The sequence below is a fragment of the Psilocybe cubensis genome, chromosome 13 (assembly GCF_017499595.1).
Source record: "Psilocybe cubensis strain MGC-MH-2018 chromosome 13, whole genome shotgun sequence".
NCBI lineage: Eukaryota > Fungi > Basidiomycota > Agaricomycetes > Agaricales > Agrocybaceae > Psilocybe > Psilocybe cubensis.
The window spans coordinates 308,151-331,748 of record NC_063011.1 but is presented as its reverse complement, the minus strand read 5'-3'; the positions used below and the strand labels follow the sequence as shown (position 1 = coordinate 331,748).

The 23,598-nt window shown below is 44.4% G+C and overlaps 6 protein-coding genes across 6 annotated transcripts; 3 read left to right on the top strand and 3 right to left on the bottom strand.

Moving 5' to 3' along the window:
* Positions 1-68: 68 nt before the first annotated feature.
* JR316_0012830 (Acetamidase) lies at positions 69-2,384 on the bottom strand (the record flags this gene model as incomplete). The annotated part of the gene is made up of 11 exons (XM_047898449.1): positions 69-205; positions 263-408; positions 462-778; positions 831-877; positions 932-1,308; positions 1,411-1,456; positions 1,509-1,608; positions 1,665-1,777; positions 1,840-1,896; positions 1,953-2,055; positions 2,112-2,384. The coding sequence occupies 11 exons, from the start codon at positions 2,382-2,384 to the stop codon at positions 69-71; spliced, it is 1,716 nt and encodes a 571-aa protein (XP_047741997.1).
* A 2,801-nt stretch (positions 2,385-5,185) lies between these two features.
* JR316_0012829 (putative transcriptional regulatory protein) lies at positions 5,186-8,235 on the bottom strand (the record flags this gene model as incomplete). The annotated part of the gene is made up of 16 exons (XM_047898448.1): positions 5,186-5,192; positions 5,226-5,549; positions 5,688-5,824; positions 5,885-6,108; positions 6,162-6,439; positions 6,492-6,560; positions 6,620-6,713; positions 6,763-6,784; positions 6,849-7,208; positions 7,260-7,374; positions 7,424-7,665; positions 7,721-7,775; positions 7,833-7,852; positions 7,915-7,994; positions 8,059-8,064; positions 8,127-8,235. 16 exons carry the CDS (start codon positions 8,233-8,235, stop codon positions 5,186-5,188), a joined length of 2,142 nt encoding a protein of 713 aa, XP_047741996.1.
* Positions 8,236-8,808: 573 nt separating this feature from the next.
* Positions 8,809-11,465, bottom strand: JR316_0012828 (ABC-transporter-regulating transcription factor; the record flags this gene model as incomplete). Its single annotated transcript, XM_047898447.1, has 12 exons — positions 8,809-8,875; positions 8,930-9,250; positions 9,308-9,331; positions 9,390-9,526; positions 9,589-9,812; positions 9,858-10,135; positions 10,187-10,255; positions 10,308-10,462; positions 10,519-10,878; positions 10,930-11,044; positions 11,095-11,336; positions 11,394-11,465. 12 exons carry the CDS (start codon positions 11,463-11,465, stop codon positions 8,809-8,811), a joined length of 2,064 nt encoding a protein of 687 aa, XP_047741995.1.
* An 870-nt stretch (positions 11,466-12,335) lies between these two features.
* Positions 12,336-14,654, top strand: JR316_0012827 (Polysaccharide monooxygenase Cel61a; the record flags this gene model as incomplete). The annotated part of the gene is made up of 10 exons (XM_047898446.1): positions 12,336-12,459; positions 13,594-13,613; positions 13,666-13,767; positions 13,825-13,983; positions 14,038-14,145; positions 14,198-14,264; positions 14,315-14,332; positions 14,388-14,443; positions 14,498-14,555; positions 14,611-14,654. The coding sequence occupies 10 exons, from the start codon at positions 12,336-12,338 to the stop codon at positions 14,652-14,654; spliced, it is 756 nt and encodes a 251-aa protein (XP_047741994.1).
* Positions 14,655-15,020: 366 nt separating this feature from the next.
* On the top strand, positions 15,021-16,667 carry JR316_0012826 (UPF0676 protein; the record flags this gene model as incomplete). Its single annotated transcript, XM_047898445.1, has 10 exons — positions 15,021-15,087; positions 15,141-15,283; positions 15,340-15,465; positions 15,516-15,558; positions 15,620-15,731; positions 15,788-15,923; positions 15,992-16,058; positions 16,117-16,220; positions 16,276-16,340; positions 16,391-16,667. The coding sequence occupies 10 exons, from the start codon at positions 15,021-15,023 to the stop codon at positions 16,665-16,667; spliced, it is 1,140 nt and encodes a 379-aa protein (XP_047741993.1).
* A 2,640-nt stretch (positions 16,668-19,307) lies between these two features.
* On the top strand, positions 19,308-23,406 carry JR316_0012825 (uncharacterized protein; the record flags this gene model as incomplete). Its single annotated transcript, XM_047898444.1, has 8 exons — positions 19,308-20,130; positions 20,179-21,029; positions 21,094-21,323; positions 21,679-21,788; positions 22,332-22,600; positions 22,659-22,737; positions 23,079-23,140; positions 23,194-23,406. The coding sequence occupies 8 exons, from the start codon at positions 19,308-19,310 to the stop codon at positions 23,404-23,406; spliced, it is 2,637 nt and encodes an 878-aa protein (XP_047741992.1).
* Positions 23,407-23,598: the final 192 nt, after the last annotated feature.

Genomic DNA, 23,598 nt, shown 5'->3' with positions numbered 1-23,598 from the left:
GCAGTCGATTTCAGCAGACGTTAGCACTTATACTATCTTCACACAGGGTGTATGTTGACGTCCTTCCCTCATAGCTTTGAGTTCATAAACTTTACTTTCAACGCAGCATCAACGACTTCGCCCATTGCAATCACTCCTTCCTCTTCAAGTGTTCTCCCGACTACCTGTATACAGAGCGGAGCGTCCTTGAAGGTAGCCGGATCGTCTAAGAGCAAACGAGATCAGAATTAGATGGCATAGCCTAACAAACGTTCAATCTCACAAAATTCATAGTTGGCCTTGTCAAGGTCGCCGAAGAACTCGTGCGGCGGTTTCTTTGCATCCAAGACTGGGTCAACGGAAAGACCAGTAGGAATAACGAGAGCAGTGTAATCAAGCGCATTCCAGACCATAGTATAGTTTGCAGATCTATATGACGGAAAGTTAAGGATTCGCCGAATGACACACAAAAATCAACCTACTTGTTCATGCCATGGGGAGGAGCTGCATACGCCGCACATGGGGAAATAATTGCATCAATGGGTCTTCCGCTACCCGTAGATCTAACCGTCGCATTCCAGTGATCCATATACTCCTGTCGTAAATCCCTGCGTTCCTTTTGTATTTGCCAAAGTTGGAATGCAGATATACCATCAGCCAACGGCCGGAAGGGAGGAATCTCCGGATCAGTATGGTCGGGATCTTCGACGCCTGGTTTCATGCTTGCCACAACAGGCTCTCCGGTAGGTTGGGTAGCCACACGATAATCTTCAGCTGCGCCGGAAGACCAGATCCCGCCCTACTTTAATACTGAGATCATACGCTTAAATGAAATCAAACAAGGCGTTTACAATCGTTCTATATATATCAGAATGTTTGAGTGGTTTCCAATCGAGAACTAGACCAAGAAGTGAGTCACCAGAATCATCATGTACAGGGAACGTTTAATGACCTTTATGTCCTGCATCAATCAACGCAGTCTTGGTGTGTTCCAAAGCTCTGGTCACAGGCGGATGGGGAAGAACGAGTTCATCGTGCCATAAGATTGCAAAAACCAGAGCCTTTTTGTCGCCTCCGTGATCACTAAGCTGGTATTCTTCCTCACTCCATGGCTTTCTGACTGCCAAAGGGTCCTTAAGCCAAGGTGTTTGCCCTACCACAGCTTTCATAAAACTCTTTACACCCTCTAAGCTGGTAGACATAGGACCCAGAACTGACGGTACGGAGTCTTGACCCTCCATGGAATTTACACACCCAGCGTACGGTACACGTGCATAAGAAGGTCGAAGGCCGTATAGTCCATTGAAAGCGGAGGGTATGCGAATAGAACTAGTTTTTGAAATGTCAGAAATAAGGAATTGATGCAATGAACAACTTGCCCTCCAATGTCGGATCCTACGCCTATGTTTGAAGGAGCATCAGAGAAGATACATCAAAGAAATGTCACAAAATTTGCCTAAAGGGCTTCCTTTGAGAGCTGTAAAAATACATAAGAGTTTCTCCAGGGGTACATATCGGAGTTAGCGCACCAATGAGAGCGCCTTCACCGCCAGATGACCCTCCCGAGGTCAAAGAGCGATTGAAAGGGTTTAGTGTACGACCAAAGACGTAATTGAAGGTTTCTGGCCACTGAGATATAACGTTTTAAGAGATGGAAAATGAGGGACAATAAAATAGCCAATTACCATCAGAGTCTGGGGTATGTTAGTCTTCACATATAGAACAGCTCCACATGCTTCAAGAATATCAGCTAAAACAGAGTTCTTCTCTGCATAGTGGTTGATCCAAGAAACATAGCCTTAAATTAATAATCCCCATCAGGACCCGTAATCAGGCAGCGACGTAGGCATAATAACGCACCTAAAGTAGACTCTATACCCTTGATACTGACTTGATCTTTCAACGATATCGGAAGCCCTGCGATACCACAACCATCAGAAAGATATTACAATCACAATCAATGTACCACTTACCGTGTAAAGGACCGACAACCTTTCCGGTACTCTTGAGGTATTCGTCTAACTTTGCTGCTTTTTCCAAAGCCCTTTCAATAAATATCTCGGTCAGACAATTAACCTTACATAGACAGTCAGTTTATCGACAACAACTCCAAGCGGGACACACAAACGTACGAGTTGATGAGCGATAATCGCTCGTTTGGAAAAGGCAGTAGTGACCTCTACAGAAGACCATATGCCAGTTGATATTTTCTCTAAAAGGACCTCTACATGCGCCGAAGTTATCTCCAGCTCCTTATCTGTCAATAGGCCACTCTTCTCGGGAAAGTCAATAACGTTGAGTGCCTCTTTGGGTGGAAGATTAGTTAAAATCCATTCTTTAGGAATCGTGGCAGCCTGTCGTTCCCGTTTTTCGGCAATCAGTTGCTTCCAGTGCTTTGAAGCCATTGGCTCGAGTGTGGTAGACGGTATGTAAGTGTGTTCGGGGGGGTTGAGAAAGCACGATAGAAAGGACTCGCCTTATCAGAACTTCAATTCCTTCCCATGTGATCGTTGAATTGACATTTCTCAGGAATATACGGGGTCTAAATATTTCCCGCATGATGAACCATAATTGGACTAAGCGAATGTGGCATTCACTGGACAGGAAAACCCACCTGTAGTAGCGCCCTGAAGCCTTTGTACCCTGGCAGTTGCCAGGTGTATGGGAAGTATCTACGCTGGCAACTGCCAGGTGCCACAATTGAAGTCTTCAGCTGGGCAATGGTCAATACGGCCAAACAAACCCCAAACACAGTGAGCGGGTCCCCGCCGGGCGCGAAAAATGGCGTAGCTCGTTGTTCGGGCGGCCGTTTGGGGCGGGAAAAAATGCGTCGGGGTCGGTTCGATGAGCAGACCACGTCGGCATTGTTTGCGCGACGTTATGGACAGCGGGCGGGGTGGATGGGGCGGGGCGACGTTGGATGACGCCCGCATTATTTCTGGGTGATTTCCCGATTCGGGTTGCAGATCATTGATGTGTTGATGTGATCAAATTGATCATCACCATCAATCCCATCACGCCGCGGCCATCGATTCAGCCAGCGCATGCACCGTGCGCGCGCGCGCGTTGAAAACGCGCACTGCTCGTTGTCCTGTAAGTCTTTCGCGCAGAGGTGTTGTTATGAGACATAATATTACTAATAGAGTGACGTCCTGCGACGCCGTATGCTCACCAAATCAAACCAATGAGATATCTAAAGGATCACAATGCATTATGCAACACAGCACTGGTATCTTTACATGTTTCTAGATAGTTGATGGACACCGCACATATTTTGAGTGGCTATGGATTAGAAAACATAGCAATAAGATGATCAATACCTGAGTAATTTCTTAATACTTGTCAAATACAGTTCATGTGATGGATTTTGATGAATGTTGCTGCTGCTATATTGACTGGCACTTGTCGTGCCCTTCCTGTGGATGCTATATTTCTTTGTATGTTGTTAAGAAAGTTAAACAGATATTGCTATATATGTATATTCTTATGCACAACTGTAAAGCATCTCGAGAACACTTTTTTATGTCAATATCTAAAAATAGCCACCTTTCCGGACGCTTTTTCTACGTCAATTCCAAAAGTAAATATTCAATTGGGATACATCTTCATGTTGAAGTTGCAAAAAGAATTATTGTTAAAATAATGTAAAATCATTCTATATCCAAATATACGGTGAAAAAAAAATGGATGCCTCAAAAGGTGTGCTTCAAGCTCGGAAGGCCAACCTCATAAACCACTAAAACCATAAATTCGTCCACCAAGATCACCATGTGGCAAAATAGAACACACACTATAAAGTGTATGCATTTTGATTTAGTTTTAAACCAGCTACATGTTGGTACCTTTTTCTTAACGTAATCTTCAGAACTGCGTCCAGAATTTCAGAAATACATCAAAAAAATTGAATCCGAGATCACCAAACTAGATTCCGAGACCGTGTACGTGTTGATATTGAGTGAAACAGCAAATATAACACTGTTTTAATCTTTGTACTTCTAATATGAATGACCAGTATATTTGTTTCGTTACTTATATACCCTTTTATTTGACCTGGAGTTCATCGGAATGGGAAAGTAATCAGTGACCCTTTGTTTTTGCATCATTGATACTTGCGAAGCAGCAGCAAATGCATTTTACATCAGATTTCTTACAATAATTTTGGTATACATGACTACATACACAAGATCCAGGCTTTAAGTGACATTAGTAGACTATAGGTTGAGATAAATAAGTTGTCTACTCAGCGCTTCTGCTAGTCAAGGTATCATATGCCTCTGCTTCCCCAAGCCTATCCAAGGCAATTACCCACGGGAGACTGGCTGAACTCCGTAGTTATGGGTCTATATTACCATATACCTCTGTCGCATACCTGTACAGGTTACTTCGATGCTTTATCCGCGCTGGAAGACTGCCGGGACATCGAGCAGTGCGCGCTTTCAGCGCACCCACGCGCACGGTGCATGCGCTGGCTGAATCGATGGCCGCGGCGTGATGGGATTGATGGTGATGATCAATTTGATCATATCAACACATCAATGATCTGCAACCCGAATCGGGAAATCACCCAGAAATAATGCGGGCGTCATCCAACGTCGCCCCGCCCCATCCACCCCGCCCGCTGTCCATAACGTCGCGCAAACAATGCCGACGTGGTCTGCTCATCGAACCGACCCCGACGCATTTTTCCCGCCCCAAACGGCCGCCCGAACAACGAGCTACGCCATTTTTCGCGCCCGGCGGGGACCCGCTCACTGTGTTTGGGGTTTGTTTGGCCGTATTGACCATTGCCCAGCTGAAGACTTCAATTGTGGCACCTGGCAGTTGCCAGCGTAGATACTTCCCATACACCTGGCAACTGCCAGGTATGAAGGCTTCAACTAGCAGCTAAGGCTGGAAAACCTGGGACAGCAGTTGTGAGTTCAGTGCACGCTCCTGCGCATCACCAGATTTATAAATACCTCAATCAAAACGAAGCCGACTGCTACAAATCGCACACGATTAGACAGGTTCGTCGCCTTATACGATCCCTGAGTATTTGACTAATATTGGACTTGACTGAGTCAGCACTCAGAACTCAAGTACTCAACGTTCTTTAATATTTCACCCTAAACTAGAAACTAATTCTATCACTTATTTATCACTGCTGTCCATTCATATTATTGAAGTACGCATCCCATTGGTCCATACTGTCAGAGGTACAGGTAACTCAATGGCTGGAATAACGTAGAGTGAAATAAAATGCTCACTAGTTATATGCCGTTGGGACGTCGGACCAATACGTTAATGTGCTATCTCTAGTGAGTGATTCCAATGTACTCTCGCCAGACACAGACGTAACTTGTGAAGTAGCTTCTGGATAGTTCCATGCTTCCAAGCCTGCACCCAAGGCAGTGTCAGAATAAAGTTGATTTTCCCATCTGTTCGCCGCTATGGTGGAAGAATTGGAGTGAGCAGAGTGGGTAGAAGATAATGCCGTTTGATCACGGTCATCGTTGCTGAGAGATGAAAGGTTTATCTTTTCTTTGATTGAAGGGTGACAATGCATCGATCCAGCTTCGCTGAGCATGTCCCTGGTGTGTATCAAATAAGGGTTCAAACATGCAAAGGTAGATTGCAAAAACCTTACCCTAGTGCTCCAGCACTGTGCCACCTAAATACATCAGGAGTTCATGCAGGTAACTTTGTGGGAGACTAAAAAAGTTACATACCTTTGCTCTATAGCTCGGAGAATTTTCAGACATCTTTGCAGATGCTCCATCTCTTTGGTGTAATCACCTATATATCCAGAGTCTTGACTTCCCCATAAGCACAGTACGATAATTATCGCTGACGTGAACGTAGTAGACTATCGACCAACGGTAACATTTAGATTGCATAATCGTTTCACAAATAAAAAATGGCGTACAAGTGTGCATGGAAGCACAATCAGATTTCTTTTCATCGCAGATTCCTGGATGCGAGCGCACGTCTTAGCCGCTGTGGAGCACATAGCGAGGGAGACGAATGATGATGTCGACTTTCGGGTCAAAAATGGACGATGTATATGTATTTGGATGTAGCAAAAGGTGGCGTGAAGGGTTGCCGACTGATGGAAGAGAATTTCATCTTCTCTTGCAGGATCCCATTGCACTGCGAAATCGGTCAGAGACTGCCTGTAACTTGAATAGATTTCGAAAGATTACGATATTCAGGGAGCGAATCTTTCCACTTGTTCATCGACGAGTCAAGTTCTGCGACCATCGATATCTCCCATTCATTCTTACTTGTACCTGACGGGGCTTTAGTGCCCCTGCCTCCGTATAGCGTCGAATAGGCTGATGCAAGGATCTGGCACAACTGGATGAATTGGACAAAGTATGTCATGGCGCATGGTTTTCCATCAGGCTGTAGGAATGTAAGGGATGAATCTTCGCAATCCCAATACTCGTCGTCGCATTCAATTGGATAATCCAAGTCGATTCTGTCGTTTTGTTATGCCATGAAAACAGTATATTAAATGTTCTTATACGCACGAATCATACGATATAGCACATGGTCTACCGAGAAATGAATTCGCTAATTGATCCAGACAAAAAAGGGCCCTAGAAGAGAGTATACGCCAGTTTTTACATAAGGCAACGAGAATACTTCATTGACATACGTACCAGAAAGCCCGCTTTTGTAACTCGTGCTCAGTAGATGGGAGTGACCCAGCCGGGGATCTACGACAGTGCGCACCAACCTCAACTGCGTATCTAAGGCCTATGGCGACCATGTTAGGAACAGCGTAGCCTAGAGATGTACCTGGGAGGTAAAGGGCTGCAAGCTGGGGTATAAACGTCAACTCACAAGGGACTACACGGTGTGCCAGTGATCAATAACATACGTACGCAATAGTATTGCAAATCATAGACGCTTGACTTGAATAGAGTCATTTTACGGTGGATTGGAACCTGGCAATAGTAATGCCAACCCGCCGAAAGAGCAGGGAGAGGAGCGTCTGGTACGCTGATCACGCGAGGGTCACTAGAATATCGAGAACCAATAGCACAAACTAGAAGCACTGTCATCCCAAAAGACGGGTCATAGAGATGTTGTCCAGATGCCAACGAGCGCAGGAAAGTTGGACGGTGGAGAACCGGGAAAAAAGGGTTTGTCTTTTCGAAATACAAAGACACCAGGCTGAGAAGAAGATCGTGTTCTGGATAGACGTAGCTAACTTCAGGATCGGATATATACTCCATCTCCCACTAGATATGGGCGATAAGCGTAGGCCCGTTCAGGTGGCAAGAAATACATACAGGGTTTAATGCCCAGTACACAGCTCGTTTGTTTGACTTGGGATCCAGTCCAGTGTCCTCTTCGCCTGTAATCTTACTCCTGATTGCTGATACTCGTTTTCCAACCATAAAGGGGCTATATAAATGTTTACTATATGGATGTTTAGTATAAAATGCTGGCTCACCTGGCTTGTCCGTAATAAAAACGACTATGTGGTAATGGGGTCATAGAAAGTTGTCGTATTTGATCTCCAACCGAACGAATTTCGGAATCTGAGTCATCTGGATCATCTTCTGATGCTGGTCGGAGTGATGGTTCTTGAACGATGTCCGGATACGGTGACTGATTCAAAGAGTTGGACGAGGAGCCGCTGAATGGTTGTGGTGGCTTGCTGATAATGATATCGACGTCCACTCCAGGGTGAAGCTGTTCAACAATTTATAAGCCAATAAAGAACATAAATAGCGTTGGTCAGATTTACTGCTTGAATGTATCCCTCTAGCCTGCGAATCCTTGCCTCTAAAATGGTGATATAGCTGCGACGGGTAGTAGTGTGAACACGAAGACAGGAATGCTATAAAGAAGACTCGTACGATTGCTGCATCTGCGCTTTCTATAGGCTATAGTTCAGTTCCAAGAACGTGTAAGTTTTCAACGCAAGATTGCATGAAGCACCTTTGGGATGGTTGGAATGCAAGGTGTATTGGATAATTCGCAACCCGTACATCTTCTCCCTGGACGTTTGGCGCTATCGCCTAATTACACCAGGTTTGTTCAAGCTCTCACATCCCTCCGATACCAGCTATTTAAGCTACTTACAACGAGCTGTAAAACGATAAAGGTTAATGAGACCACGCCCATTCGGATGACAAAAAAGGTGGACTTACTTTTCTTCGCCCTACATTCTTCGCATGCACCTCTCAACCGCGATCTCATTGGCTTTTGGGTTGACTGTAGAGTCTCATAGTTTGCAGGAGCCATTGTACTAGCTGACATTTTGTGTAGCAGAGCTTCCTATAGGACGAAGGGGGATTTTAAGCATTTGAACCGTTCCACTTTTGGTTTAAATTTGGTAAGGATAATCTGTTCAATAACTGCGGAGGCGCCATGCATCATGTTGTGTTTAACTTTATGTAAGCTTAGATAAGAGTAAATCGCAGAGTCCGGCTCAGTGACTCAGTCATAAGTAAATTTCAATTTACAGAAGAAACGGAGCACGGGAAGGTGGGTAAACCGAATCAGTGGTCAAACCGAACGTCTGGTCAATGATAGTACTTATTGAATATTTAATATCCGAATCGTACGATGAGAGGACCAGAGTATGAACAGCCAAGCTTGCTTTACCCAGCTACATGACAATTCTGCATAGAGGCAGTTTAGTAGCGATAGATGGAACACAGTAATCCAGCTTGTTCAGTACACCAGCTTCCAAAGTTTCGCACTTACACCCGGCCCGGGAATATTTTGACGACCTCAGTTTGACAAAGGTTTTCCTTCCAAGGAAATTTCCAGTGGCGTAGAGCGTTATTCTCTGCATCCACGTCATTAGGTGGAAGTTACAGATGGTGCTCAAAAGATCATAGCGCACCATTGCAAATGGCGTATATCCCGAACAAGTGTGTCCCATTCCTCGAAGCTACAGGAAAGAGATAGGAGGAACAGTCGCGCGGCAATGGTCAGAGTAACATACCTGGTATAGGTTGCGGAAGGATCGCCCCAAAAGTTGAAAGTCGCAGGGTCGGGTGGTTGCGAAGCCTCGTGTGCTGTGACCTGAGTATCGACGGTAGGTGCACTCGTGGACCCGACCTCACGATGTCCCATCTCGGTGAGGATTAATCTATAAAGGTCCCAATCGGTGTTTGCAGATGAAGTGGTCTCTTCTACTACGGTTTGCGTGTCAAAGGCGTGGTCATGTATATTGCTTTCGGTTTGACTACTTCCCAACCGGAAGCTCTGTGGATCACGAGTGTCGTCGACCTGGCTGACAGCCCCAGCTTCACACAGAATGTCGCTATCAATCCAACAGTAAACAATCAAAGGAACAACAGAGGGGCTACACACCACGTACCGTAATGAGCCGGCCAAATGAAATCTAGGACATGCTAATGAATCAGAAAATAATCTTGCAGAGTCAGAACGCGGTACCATACAATGTTTCGCATTTTCCCAAGACTTTAACACATTTCACAAGATTTTCTTCTTCTTTTTGGTGATCGCCAACGTAACCTGGCCTTTGGCTTCCCCATAGACATAGAACACTAATTATCCCCGCAGTGAACGCACTATACTAGAAGTATATTTCAGCAATCGAATTTGTAGTAGGTTGCCAACAACAAGTCAAAATCATACAATTGTGTGTGATGAGACACAGAGATCCCTGGCAATGGCTACCTCCTGGATGTGCGTACACAGTCTGGCAGCATTTGTACACATAGCAAGAGAGGATGCTGACAAGGGAGACTGTTTTGTCAGGAAAGGCCTATAAACCTGCATCTGAACATAGGAAAACATTGCGTGAAGATTGACGGATTGGTGAAAAAACACCGAGTCCTCTCTGTCAGCGTCCCAAACCACTATGGGAAAGTCAGTGTGGCTCAATGAGGGAGAGTTCAACATACAATAGGGAGGGAGGGAAGCTTTCCATTTATTCAGAGACGAGTCGAGTTCAGAGACCATTCGAATTTCCCAATCAGTCCCAAAATATCCTGAAAGAATTTTGCTCTTCTTGGTGGAATAAAGAGTTCTTGTTGCGAAACCCAGGATTTCGCATAGCTTGATTAAACAAATAAAATTAGAAATCGAGCATGGTTTCCCTGAGGGTTGCTTAAAAGCTTCCTCTGAATCATCGCTTCTCCAGTATTCATCATCACATTCAATTGGGTACTCAATGTCGAGCCTAGGAACGTAGAATTATTGTGAGATTTAAATCGAAAATACTTAAGCTCACGATTCATGGGAGATACCGGCAGGTCGACCATAGAATGAGTTGTTAATCGTATCCAAACAGTACAATGCCCTGCGGAATATGTCAGGATGGGCAATGGAGCAATTAAGTGTCTTGGGCGAACCAAAATGCACGTTTTAGCAGCTCTTCATCGACAGATGAACGCTTTGTTCCCCTTCGGCGGTGTGCACCCAGCTCTACGGCGTATCTTAATCCTATGCCAAGCAAATTGCATGATACAGGACACAGCGAAGTTCCACCGATAAAGATTGCCGCGAGCTGCACATTCGCGTTCAATGAACACGATTACATGATCAAGGAAGTCATCCACGTACAGCGTAGTATTGCAAATCATAGACTGTTGCTGTATACAGCATTATTTTTCGATGTATCGGCACCTGAGAGAAATAATGCCATCCAGCGGAAGAAGCTGAATGAGGGTGATCTGGAGATGCAAGTACCCGAGGATCCGACGAATACTTCGACGCATTTGCGCATACTAAGAGAACAGTCATTCCAAAAGATTGGTCGTGACAATGCTTCCAGGACAAAAGATCCTGCATAAAGGTAGGTTCATGAAGGATAGGAATTAGACAGTTAATTTTCTCAAAGTAAATGGTGACCAGGCTTAAGAGAAGATCGAATTCTGGATATACATATGGTGACTCAGGAGAACAAACGTAGTCGTATGCCCACTGTGCAATATCTAGTCAAACAACTGCATCTTGCGATCAAGACCCACGTACCGGGCTCATTGTCCAGTATAACGGCCGTCGATATTCCTTAGGATCCAATCCTGTATCAGGGACACCTGTCAGCCGGCTTCTCAGCGTTGAAGCCTGTTGAACCGCCATGATAGGACTACATTTGCATTTTAATGGAAATGTCTATGTTTTAGGACATCGGCGCACCTCGCTTGGCCAAAGAAACGGTTTGAAGCGGTGGGCGTTAATGTTATACGCTCAAGTTGTTTCGCCAGCATGACATGAGCCATGTCATCAGCCTCGGAAATTTCGGCAAAGTCTTCAGGTGTTTCCGCGATGGATTCTTCTTGAGAGGGGATAATGGGAACGGGACATTGAGCTCGATCCCTGCGTTTGATGACGGGAGGAGGTTTTCCAATGATGTAATCTACCTCTTCGTCTGGATAGAGCTATCAACGCAATAGTTACAGTGATTTGTCTGGAGGCTTAATATTAAAACAACTCACTGCCTGTATATACCCTTCTAATCTCTTAATTCTCGCCTCCAAGATTCGAATATAACTATGCACGCGACGCATCAGTTGTCTTTCATTCTGTTCGTAATCATTAGGCGTACTCTTGTTGCTTCTGTATTTGTGGTTTCTGCAGTAAAGGGAATCAACGGCGATGAAACGAAAAGACAAAGAAACGCAATGCCTGCCTGGGATACCACTGGGTTGCAATCAATGTTCGCCAGCTCGCAACTGGTACACTTTTTTCCCGGCCGTTTGGCACTGTCGCCTAAAGAAAGGTATAAAACTGCATGAAATAGTTGCTGAACAGCGCAACTCACATCTACCTATTCAAATACAATTGATGAAATCAACCGGTACCATAACTGTATACGCAGGTACTCACTTCTCTTCCTCCTACATTCCGCGCAGGCTCCTCTCGAACGTCTTATAATAGGTTTGTCCAAGTCGAATTGTGTTTGTGTTTTGCTTGACATCAGGTCCAACTCAAATTGTAGTGAAAGAGAAACATTGAGCTAGCAAGGTGCGCTGAGGTGCCATTCGTCGTCAGTCGGCAGAAATGTGTAGGAACGATCATTTTAGACAGATGCTGACCAAGAATCCGAATATGATGCTTTTAACAAGGCAGCTCCCATCAGACTAAATTTGGATCTGACAACAGAACTTTGGAGGTTGCCATATCCGAAGATACGAAAATTGCCGAAGATTGTTGAATATCGAATGGTAATGGTGGGGAATTTACAGAACCTGGTACCGAGTCATCGACATCACGACACCATAAAAATGCCAAGTTTATGTGACCCTGGAACAGAATCAAGACTTGGTTGTTTGGGCGCAAAGCGGGATTTGTCCATTAACCTCAATTATTCCATGAATTATTCCAGGGAATAAAAGAGTTGGCGGCGAAGTAGACAATCATTATTAAGATTTTGCGATATGCGTCTTCTCTCAATTCTCGCGCTTGTATCTTCCACTGTCATCGGACAGGCTGTCGCACACGGCTACGTTCCCCTTTTGAGAATAAATGGAAAAGACATACCTGGGTGGGATGTCACCAAAGGCATATGGCTGTCCGTTTGCACATTTAATACCAATCTATAAACTTTTTTTTCCATACATAGAAGTCGCAATTATGCACAATTCCATATACATAATCTGGTGTCCAGTATAGAGAAAGGTGGTTTCCGAACATATAAATCTTGTATCCATACATTCATAGGTTGCACCCTCGGATACAATTTTCAGTACCATACATGTAGTTTTGGTGCCCACATATACAAATCACAATCCCTTACATAGGGCAAACACTCCCTTTTACACATATTTTGTTCCCTCACTTATATCTGAATGTTCCTCGTATGATTATTTCTACCTTTCTTCATCCCGAAGATATACTGTCATTTTTCGGCATTCTGTCGATGCCGTGCATGCCTAGACATCGTGAGAATCGGCAAATCTCGGCAAATAAGGACACAAATTACAGTTCATTGCCTGTATGCCTGTCGACACACGCTGATTGAACACTTCAAAAGATTCACATTTATACAATCAGTAAATATCCTCCTGTGAATGCTGAATTGCATAAGTAGATTGTCTTCATAATGTGATACGAGTGCTTTGCGTGCTAAGGCTTAAAAAGGCCTAACGTTGAGGTTGAAGACAGAAAATTGCATTGGAATAGCCTATATGTAGTCTTATGTTATTTTAATGTATGAAATTATGCTCCTAATGAATTGTATAATCTTGTAACGACCATCCTACTGTCTTCACAAGTAGCAATCCACTGCAAAGCGGGACAAAAGTCGAGTTCCCACGCCTCTACGGCACGGACGGCACGCATAATGTTCTTCTGGACAACTCTATATCTTCGGACAAAAATTAAGATACATGCGGAGAGGGCCACAGACTATGGTACTGAATTTTTTATGTACGGGTAGCATACCCTTATGTGTGCAGCTCCCATTCAAACTGAAGGGCATGCAAAGACAATGATCGGGATAATTTCTTCTATGCTCGGAAACCATTTCTCTACAACCGGGACACCAAGGTATGTAGTTGAGTTCAATCAAAATTGCAACTTATATGTATGGGGAAAGAAGTTTATACTTTGACATTAAATGTGCAAACGGACAGCCATAAAGGCAGGGCATAACTTGTTCATCATTATATTTATCACCAACCTCCCTCATGCCAGATCCATATACTACTCCTCAGGTAAGAATCACGGATGTTTGCCCCAGTTGTGATATACTAATTATCACCGTAGCCCTTGAGAGTTGTCCGGGGCACCAAGCTCGATAGTGGTTTCATCACAAACGTCACATCTCGCGACATCACCTGCTCCATTGGCAATCAGAAACTTCCACCCGTAAGTTAAGAACTCCCGCCTAATATGATTGAATGATTGAGATACTTTCTATTAAAGGGACCTATTCAGGCAAATATATCGGCAGGCGGGACGGTTCAAGTGCTATGGAACACTTGGCCCCTTGGACATTACGGTCCTGTATTGAACTACATGGCTAAGTGTCCAACGAACGACTGCTCAACGTTCAAAGGAGATACCGGATCTCCATGGTTTAAGGTAATGTGGCGTAAGCACTTGAGATGCTTTTAATGTCCCGATTCGCAATTTCAGATCCAACAAGACGTCTATTCTAATGGTATATGGGCATCCGATATTTTGGCCAAGAATAATTATACGTACAGTGTTAGGATCCCAAATAATATTTCTTCAGGCAGCTATGTGAGGTATAACACTGAACAGACGTAGTCATCGCCTTTAACGTTGATAATAGCTCCTCCGTCACGAGAATCTAGCTTTGCATGCAGCATCGAGTCAAGGAGGCCCTCAATTCTATCCCGGTAAGTCAATATTTGGAGATATAAATTACTGCTCAATTTTCTTCTTGAAGTTTGCATACAACTTACAGGTAACCAGTCACTCTAAAAATTTTCAAAACGAACAATATAACCATCTTTCATTAGTTACCGATGGAAGAAGCCTTAACCCATCCGGGTTAAACTTCCCTGGTGCATACAAGGCAAGATTTCTGATATTGGTTTGTGTTAATTTTGCTAATTTGATACGCTTTTAGGCAACTGACCCTGGTATTCTGTTTAATGTCTACCGTAGGGATGCCGCTAACCAGGAAAGTGCCTCTCATGACTTTGTTAATGACACTAAACTTACAATACTGTGTTCTAATAGGCATATGTTCACCAGGGGGACCGGTTTACGCCGGCTTAACGTGATTGGGGTCGCATGAATAGTTTACAATCACAATCATGGAAGTTCACAAGTCCGTGTTAGCGTTAGCATAAGCATCCCAAATTTTTGACGGCAACGGCTATGCCGAAGTTAATATGAGTTCAATTTTTAATGGTGTGTTTAGGGAGGAACTTGAATATTGCCGAAGACAAATCCTCCATTGGTCACCTTCAACCTACTACCTCCACCCCTGAGAGAATCGCAGTGTTTATAGCATTGCCTGGGTATGAATGGCGTCATTCGAGCATGACTTGGGGGTTCGGACACACCTGACCATCAAAAATCCTTTATCTACCCACGTCTTGGAAACCACCCCACATACCGTCCTTTAACGTGCAAGCCAAACAATAATGCCTGGACTGATCGTCAACCCGGAAACCCCACACTATGTACCGGCGCCTCCCACCAAAGTCGATTGTAAGTCGCCATCAAATGCATCTTAGTTAGGCTAACATTGGTTTATTTGAAAGTGGAATATGCCGATTTGCCCATTATTGATTTTTCGGAAATGGCGACTAAAGAAGGACGTTTAAAGCTCGCTCAGCAAGCACGCGATGCTATGGCGGAGCATGGATTCCTTTATGTTATAAATCACGGATATACTACATCTGAGGTACGCTTAGTCCGACCAATGCGCTATCGCTTGAACGCTCAGGTATACATCTTCAGACTGAAAGAATATTTGACATTGCCGATATACCATTTTCCAGGGTAACGGAAGAAGAAAAGAAGACGTATGTTGCACAGATAAAGCAGACGGGCTCCTACCAAGGTTATAAACCGCGTCAATACTGGGTGAGTCGTTTTGGCGAAAGCGAGTTGCTGTACTGTAGCTATGTGGATAGCACATCGATGGTGGTGTTCGGGACCAACTAGAGCATTACAATAGTACGTTATCCCATGCTACGAGACCGGGGCAACAAACAACTCATACACAATAATGTTTTAGTCAATAAAGATGTCAATAAACGCCAGCACCCTGAGGCTCTGCGTCCTTTCCTGCCTGAGATTGACAGGTTTGCTCGACATAACCATGAAGAAGTCCTATACCCCATTCTGAGGTACCTGTCCTGGCATTTGAAACTGTGTTTTTCTGCTTCTGAAGAGGATATTTTAGGCTTTTGGCTGTTGGAATGGAACTCCCCGAGGAAACGTTCGTTAATATGCATGGATTCTCCAGCATTGGCGAAACATACGGTGCGAACTCAACAGAGAACAAACGCATCATAGACCTAACCTACTCTTTTGATAAAGTTCGCTTCATGAAATAGTAAATTGCTTGGATTTGCTGCCTTCCCATATCAACCAATTCACATGAAAGCATAGTTATCCTAGGTCTGAAGAGGAAGAAAGTAAGACGAAAAACGTTTGGTTAAAAGGTCACACAGGTGCGTACTATCATCATTGTTGTCATAACTAGAGAAATTCAATAGAAAGGGAGGCTAGACTTTGGGACTATTACAATTCTGTACAGCCAGCCAGTTGCGGCGCTCCAGATCCTAACCAAGGATGGTAAATGGAAATGGGTTAAACACATTGAAAATGGCCTGGTGTGTCTCAGCCAACTATCGCAAGCCGCCGTGAATTATTTATATTTCGTAACAGGTGATCAACGTAGGAGATTCACTCGAGTTTCTTTCTGGCGGATTCTATCGCGCAACAATTCATAGGTAACGTCTGTTTTGATTCTTATAGTTTCCAAGACTGATATGCCAGTCAGAGTCGTACAACCACCGCCGGATCAACACAGATACACCCGTCTTGGTGCATTTTACTTTGCCTTGACTGATGATAATGTCAAATTAGCACCAATTATGGAGAGCCCAGTTCTCCAAAGATTTGGAGTAACAAAAAGATTTGACGGCGTCGAACCTCCTACCATGGAAGCGTGGAGGAAAGGTAGGACGGCAGCATATGGGCAAACAGAGCTGAAAGCCAACGAGAATGGAGTGGAAGAAGAGATCATCAATGGTGTCGTAGTCAAGCATTACAATTGATGTAAAGCACATCTGCAGAGCAAGTAACACCGATAGTTGAATCTGTTTACAGGCATTATACTTGTAAAGTACCCCTGGTGTTACTAAATGAATAATACCGTTCAATACAATAAGCTTTAAGGCGTGGTGGATTGAACAGACCTCATCATTTGCCTTTAGGCGCCCTGTCGAGGATTGGCTGATGGCCAAATTATATTAGCGCCCGTCAATGAAAGCCTTGTTCTCCGAGTTGTACCACCTGCAGACGTGCTGAAATAACTTCAGTTTCTCTTACAAAAATAGGGCGGAGAACGGTATAGTATCAAAATGACGCAAAGAAGATATGCATGGAAACATAAATAAGTGGCGGATTGTGGATAAAGTACGCGCACCCGCAATTGTTATCGTCTTTCGGCATTAACATTAGGAGATATTGTCCAGCTTGCCCTTCTCGTTACACAAATTCTATATACCCTTTTCATCACCAGTCTTCTCTATAAGTGCTGTTCTATATTTATATATTTCTTATTGATATCAAAGGCTACTTTTGGGCTACTGAGACATGCTGGGAAGGGGCGAGGCACTTACGTACATTGGCGTGGAACAATCGCGATAACACGCAACATAATCAAATTGGACACAAATCTCTGGGATCATTCTCAGCGCTACTCCGACTATCTCAAACTTCGCCCCTTCAGCAAAATATCAAATCGCCACTTCGCACTGAGAATGAATTTCCTTGAGTCACCACCACGTTGGATGCCTGCCCCTCCCACAAATGAAAAACGTAAGAGTTATATAGCATAATTTGGCAGTGTATTTGCGGCTCAATCATCAATGTACCAAGTGGATTATGCAGAGTTACCGATCATCGATTTCGCCACGGTCGGAACGCCTGAAGGGCGTCATTCACTTGCATCGCAAGTCAGAGATGCGATGAAGGAGCATGGTTTTCTATATGTGATTAACCACGGATATGATACTGCGCAGGTATGCCGTTTCGTGTTATATATGTCGACAACCATGGTCATAGTAATCGCAATACACTAGACGGAAAGAATATTTGACATTGCCGATATCCCGTTCTCCAGAGTACCGGAGGATGAGAAAAAGGAATACATCGCTCAGATAGAGGAGACAGGTTCTTTTCAGGGTTACAAGCCGAGAGGATACTGGGTGAGTTTGGTCGCTTTCTTTGATGCTTTGTTGTATCTTACAAATCTTGAAGCATATTGACGGCGGCGTCCGCGATCAAATAGAGACGTATAACAGTGCGATTCTTATTTGAACTTGCTAATATTTGGCCAAATTTTAATTGGATTTAGTAAACCGAGATGTTGCAAGGCGCCAACACCCTGAAGCACTGAGACCCTTTGTTCCTGAGCTTGAAAAACACGCTCGACATTGCCACGAAGGCGTCTTACATCCAATTTTGCGGTAAGATGTTCTTTCCTGGAGTCTTTAAAATTTATCAGGGTATGTCAGGCTTCTCGCGCTAGGTATGGAGCTTCCAGAGGAAACCTTTGTAGACATGCACGGCTTTTCTAGTGTTGGCGAGACCTATAGTTCGTCCTGAGTTTAGTGTTTTGGAACATAACACCTGACCGCTAGCGTATAGTTCGTTTCATGAAATAGCAAGTCTTAACACCTTGAAGCTTTAATGCGGTTTCTGAATTCACTTGGGCTGTAATTTAGCTATCCTAGGCCTGAAGAGGACGAAATAAAAGCGAAGAATGTCTGGTTGAAGGGTCACACAGGTACGCTTTTGTTCTATAGTTGTAGAGGTCACCCAATCAACTTGCGTCATGAGATATGGGTACCATCACGATTCTGTATAGCCAACCGGTTGCTGCACTCCAAATTTTGACTAAGGATGGAAAATGGAAATGGATCAAGCACATTGAAAACTCGTTGGTATGTGCACGCATATTTCGAACACAAGGAGAAATTTTGAAGGAAATGATAGGTAATCAATGTCGGTGATGCTCTTGAGTTTATATCAGGTGGTTTCTATCGCACAACGATTCATCGGTAAGGCCACCAGTTACTGAAAAATATCATTGGCTGATACGAGAATATAAGCGTGGTACAACCCCCTCGGGATCAGCAGGGATATTCTCGCCTTGGTGTCTATTACTTTTGCATGGCTAATGATGATGTATTGTTGAAACCGGTCAAGGAAAGTCAGCACGATAGCACAGTAACAAGACCGTTGACTATGGAAGCTTGGAGGAGAGCAAGAACAGCTGCTTATGGAAGAACGAAACTTAAGGGTACGGATAAAGGAGTAGAAGAGGAGATTATCAACGGATTCGTAGTGAAACATTTCAACTAGTGGCTACACTACGGGCGATGATACATGTACGTTGAACAAATAGTAAACGTTATGCGGCCTCTCGCAGAGAGGATCGTGCCCTACATATAACTGAAGGGACTATATCGGTCGGTGCCCTTAGGGTAACCAACTTGAACGAAAGATCATAAATAAAAGAAAGGGTCAAATTTGATTTCACTAAACCTGCGTTCGGCACCCCGGCAAATAAAACAGAATCGTAATCCGTGACGCATTGTGACTGACCGAGCTTGCCCTTGTTTGTTCATCTTCCAAATTAAACACCTTCTCATCATTAACCGCCACCCGGACCAATTGTCGCGCTCGTCATGGACGGCGACGACAACACTGAGCCACGCGCGGTGCATGTCGACAAAGGCAAGGCGCGCGCACGTGAACCTACTGAACGAACTCCACTACTTGGCTCAACATCGGGCATCCTTGAGGACGCAGTTGAGTCTTCTAACTCACGACAACGAGGGCTTAGGTCCCAGCTCCTCACCGTATTCGTAGCGTCATTCTTGATATGCACTGTCGGGCTAGTCCTCACTATTCTCTTGGCCTGGTCTTATGCATCCAGAGCTTCCAACTTGGATCCACAAGCCATCATCAAGAATAACCTGGTGTTCCGCGGTCCAGATCGAATCGACGTTCTAAACATTACAAAGGAGGGTGATATTTGGTTAAACATCCGCGGGAGAGTTGGATTGGATGCAGGATCAGTCATTGGAGTTCAGTCTGATGAAAATGATAATATCTTTACAGATATATGGAAGTCTATTGGGCGGTGGGGTGTGCGTGCTCTGGATGTAGTCTCAGTCAACCTCACCACCATCTCAATATCACCTGAATACGACCCAACAATCGTTCTTGCAACCCTGGATATCCCGCCTGTCGAAATACCACTTTCAGTTGAACCGCCGAATGATGTTTCCTGGTTAACCCCAATGTCACAGCCAGTACGAGTGCAAATCTCTTCCAATCACAGTTTATTGCTTCAATTCGTGAAGAATTCGTGGAAGAATGGCGTACTTTCCGTACGAACAAGTGTAGGGCAAGCAAATATTCAGGGCGGTTCCCTGAATTCGTATGATTGGCGACGCAGGTTCAGTAGTAAACTCTCCAACATCCGCACCCCACTACAGATAAAACGTATGTATTATTGTCCATTTTCATCCCGCTTAACTTATTCATTTTTAGTTCCATCTTTACCTGGTTTTCCCCGTCCTGGGAGAGATATGCCTCCTATATCACAGCTAATTACGCTCAAATCCTTCAACGTTTCTTCCAATGACGACCAACTCAATCTCCAGGCTACTGCCAGTGTCATAAATCCAGCACCACCATCATTCAGCTTATCAGTACCGTCACTACCTTTTACAGTATCTCTTCCAGATACTGTAGCCATCGCACTTGCCTCTGTAACGACACTACCGTTCAGCCTTACCCCTCAAAATGCTACCGTATCTATGTCTGGCGAAGTTCTCCCTATTTCAACAAAACATTTTCCTGTTCTCTCCCACTTTGTCTCCCGTTACCTATCAGGCGAATCCAATACAGTACTTGTGTCGTCTGACCTGATATCCGACGTCTATATGGAAGCTGATTTTCCAGCACCACACCCTCGGCCACGAATTCTTCGTGACGTCACCATCCGCGACATGAAGATTATCCCAACCGGTAGCCAGTTTTTAGCCAGTGGTGTTGTGGAGGGACGACTGGTCCTTCCTACGGGAATTACAGTTGGCCTCGAAGTTTTTCATGTACTACCCGATTTAATCATCTTCGATGGCGAGGTGCCACCATCCATAGATTGGCATAAGAAGCACAGCAGTGCTCCAGATCTTCCGCCAGAAGTCCCCCTCCCGGACCCGTTACCTGAAAAGGCATTTGGACACATAAGGCCAGATGACTGGTTGGTCTCGGTTAGTGTCCCTGTCGTTCCTAGACCAGGCGAAGGAAAGAGCTACGCTATTTCAGCGAAGGTTGTCGATGTTCCTGTGCAAGTTCTACCTGGCAGACAGAAAGAGTTCAGTAATTTTGTCGGAAAGGTACATCTTATATTTCTTGCAATACGTACGTTGCCTCACTAAATGGTTTTTTGTCGGTTCATAGGTTATTTTCGGGTCTGGTGGTGCAACGGCCGGGCTCTCTGGATCCGCAGCTGTTAACATCGCTGTCGCAGGGTTGCCTCTCCAAGGACCCGGACGCAAGGTCGGCGAAATTGTTCTTTCAGGTCTACCTTTTCAAGGCAATGTGCAAGTGGGGAAGAAAAGCTTCCTTGTCGGTGAAGACCATACGCTTGAACATTTATTTGAAACACTCTCTTGGCAGCCATCCTTATGGTGAGTGAGTCAGAAGAGGCGATCGCATCTAGCACCTGTATTTTTTCAATTGTATTACCACCCTCATCCTCCATAAACCTGCTATCAATCTTTCTTTCTTTCTTTCGTCTGCACTGGTTTTCTTATTAATGTCGTTTTTCATTTGGGACTTTCTTTTACATTCGCATTGTCACATACATACATATTTCCTTAGCAAGTTTTTTCTTAGCTTCGTTTTTCTGTATTTACATAGATGATGTTTTGCACTTATTGCACTGATCTTTGACTATTTGTTTTATGGTGATGAGATGTTCCTTTTACATTTCCTTCAAGTTTCTCCACTCACAACATTTTCAGCATGTGGGTACACAGGCAGTATGTGGAATTGCGATTCTGCGAATTCCGTTGTCCGATGTTCCGTGGTGTTGGGAACACAAATCGCGGCGCACATGATTACACTTGGGAATATCCGTGTGGTTGATGCAGGTATGTCATTTTCCGCTATTTTCCGCTACTGTCTCCGTTTGAGAAGCCAAGCTTATAGACCACATATTTGCAGTAGGCGGTTTTTGCAGCCGACGTTGGCGTCTCACTCACCCTTAGATTTATCACAACCCCGTCTCTTCCAACGCCTTCCATTCACATACCCACTATCAGATTTCGCACAATGGTTTATCACATTCAGCACCCACTGAGAAACCCCAATTCTCTCCAAATCCATGGTGTTTTGAAGCAATCGAGCGGCACTTTTTGCTGGTTCGCAATTTTCGTCGAACCGTGTATAGCACCAGTCCGTTGGTCAAAATGTCGGATGACAGAGGATTGCCGCCGCTTTCAATTCAAATATCCGTGGTCAGCAATCAGGTTAACTCGATAATGACACAATGCTTTTTGATGGGTATATAGATATTTCTTCGCAAACCGCTCATACATACTAACTGTCTCCCTCTCTGCACTCTAGGGTTTTATACGATGGTGTATTTTAGTACTATGTACCTGTATTGTGGGTCTTCATCCATCCATGCCCAGCGAGTTGTCTCAATGACCTCCATGCTCCAACAGTGTCCAAGAAGGGCCCAAATGCACAGCGCAGGATTGTCGTAGCAACCATAACAGCTCTGTACCTTATGTGCGCTGTCATATTTAGCATGAACTGGTACAGCCTAAATTGGACCTTTGTCGACAACGGAGAAACGAGGGAAACCATGTTTATCGCCTCTGTACAAGCTCCTGTTTGGACATTCATAATATACGTCATGCTCCAGTTCTCGCTGCCCATCGTCGCTGATTCCCTTCTGGTACGTGTCTCTACATGGCCAGAGCTAGATGTGCAATGACTCACTAAATGCCTCTTAGATATGGCGATGTTTTCATATCTGGGGTCGCTCATTGCGTATCATCTCCCTCCCATTATTTTTTCTTCTCTCAGAAACTGGTAAGCGCCCGGATTTTCTAATGAGGATGCATAAGTACTCAGTACTCAACCCCCCTCTCTCTAAGTCTTCTTTGTTGTTGTTACGATATACGCCTTCAAAATTCCGCAGTTAACAAGTCCCTCCCTCGCTCGCTTCATAAACAATCTTCAGGTTGTTGATCTTTGTATATCATTCGGGACGACCTTTATTACGACAGTCCTCATTGGTTACAGGATACACACAACAGCTCGTTTAGATGGAGTCACTCGGATGGGAAGGTTCAAGCACATCGTTGAAATATTAATTCAATCAGCAGCTCTTTACGCTGTCGTAATTTTTTTCAACACCATCTTTTGTTCAGGAGCTATCGCTTCCTATAGTGCTGGCCAGTTCTGGCCACAGGTGGTTCTTCCAATTATTGGAGTAAGTAATTCTTATGCATTCGCATAATCATATGCTGAGTATATCACTTGCAGGGAATGGCTCCAACCATGGTCGTCGCAAGAATTTCCATGACAAGTTTTGACAACACCCATCTCTCCACTATCACTCATTTATCTGGTCTCAAGTTCCAGAGCGGACGAACCAGGCAAGATGAGACTAGTATTGATGAAGAATATGTATCGTCTACAGAAAAGATCCATGGAGATTCCAATACGGGTTCGGAACCCCTGCCAAATCGGGTGTAATTGCCTTTAACAGTAAAAAATGAGTTTTGTGGGTTTGTAGGATACTTAATCGTTGGGCACTGGAAAATGTCAGTGCAATGTCAGTGCGGTCAGTGCATGTCAGTGCATACCACAGTAATGTCAGTGCAATGTCAGTGCAGACTGCAGTGATGTCAGTGCAATGTCAGTGCAGTCAAGATGTGTCAGTACATG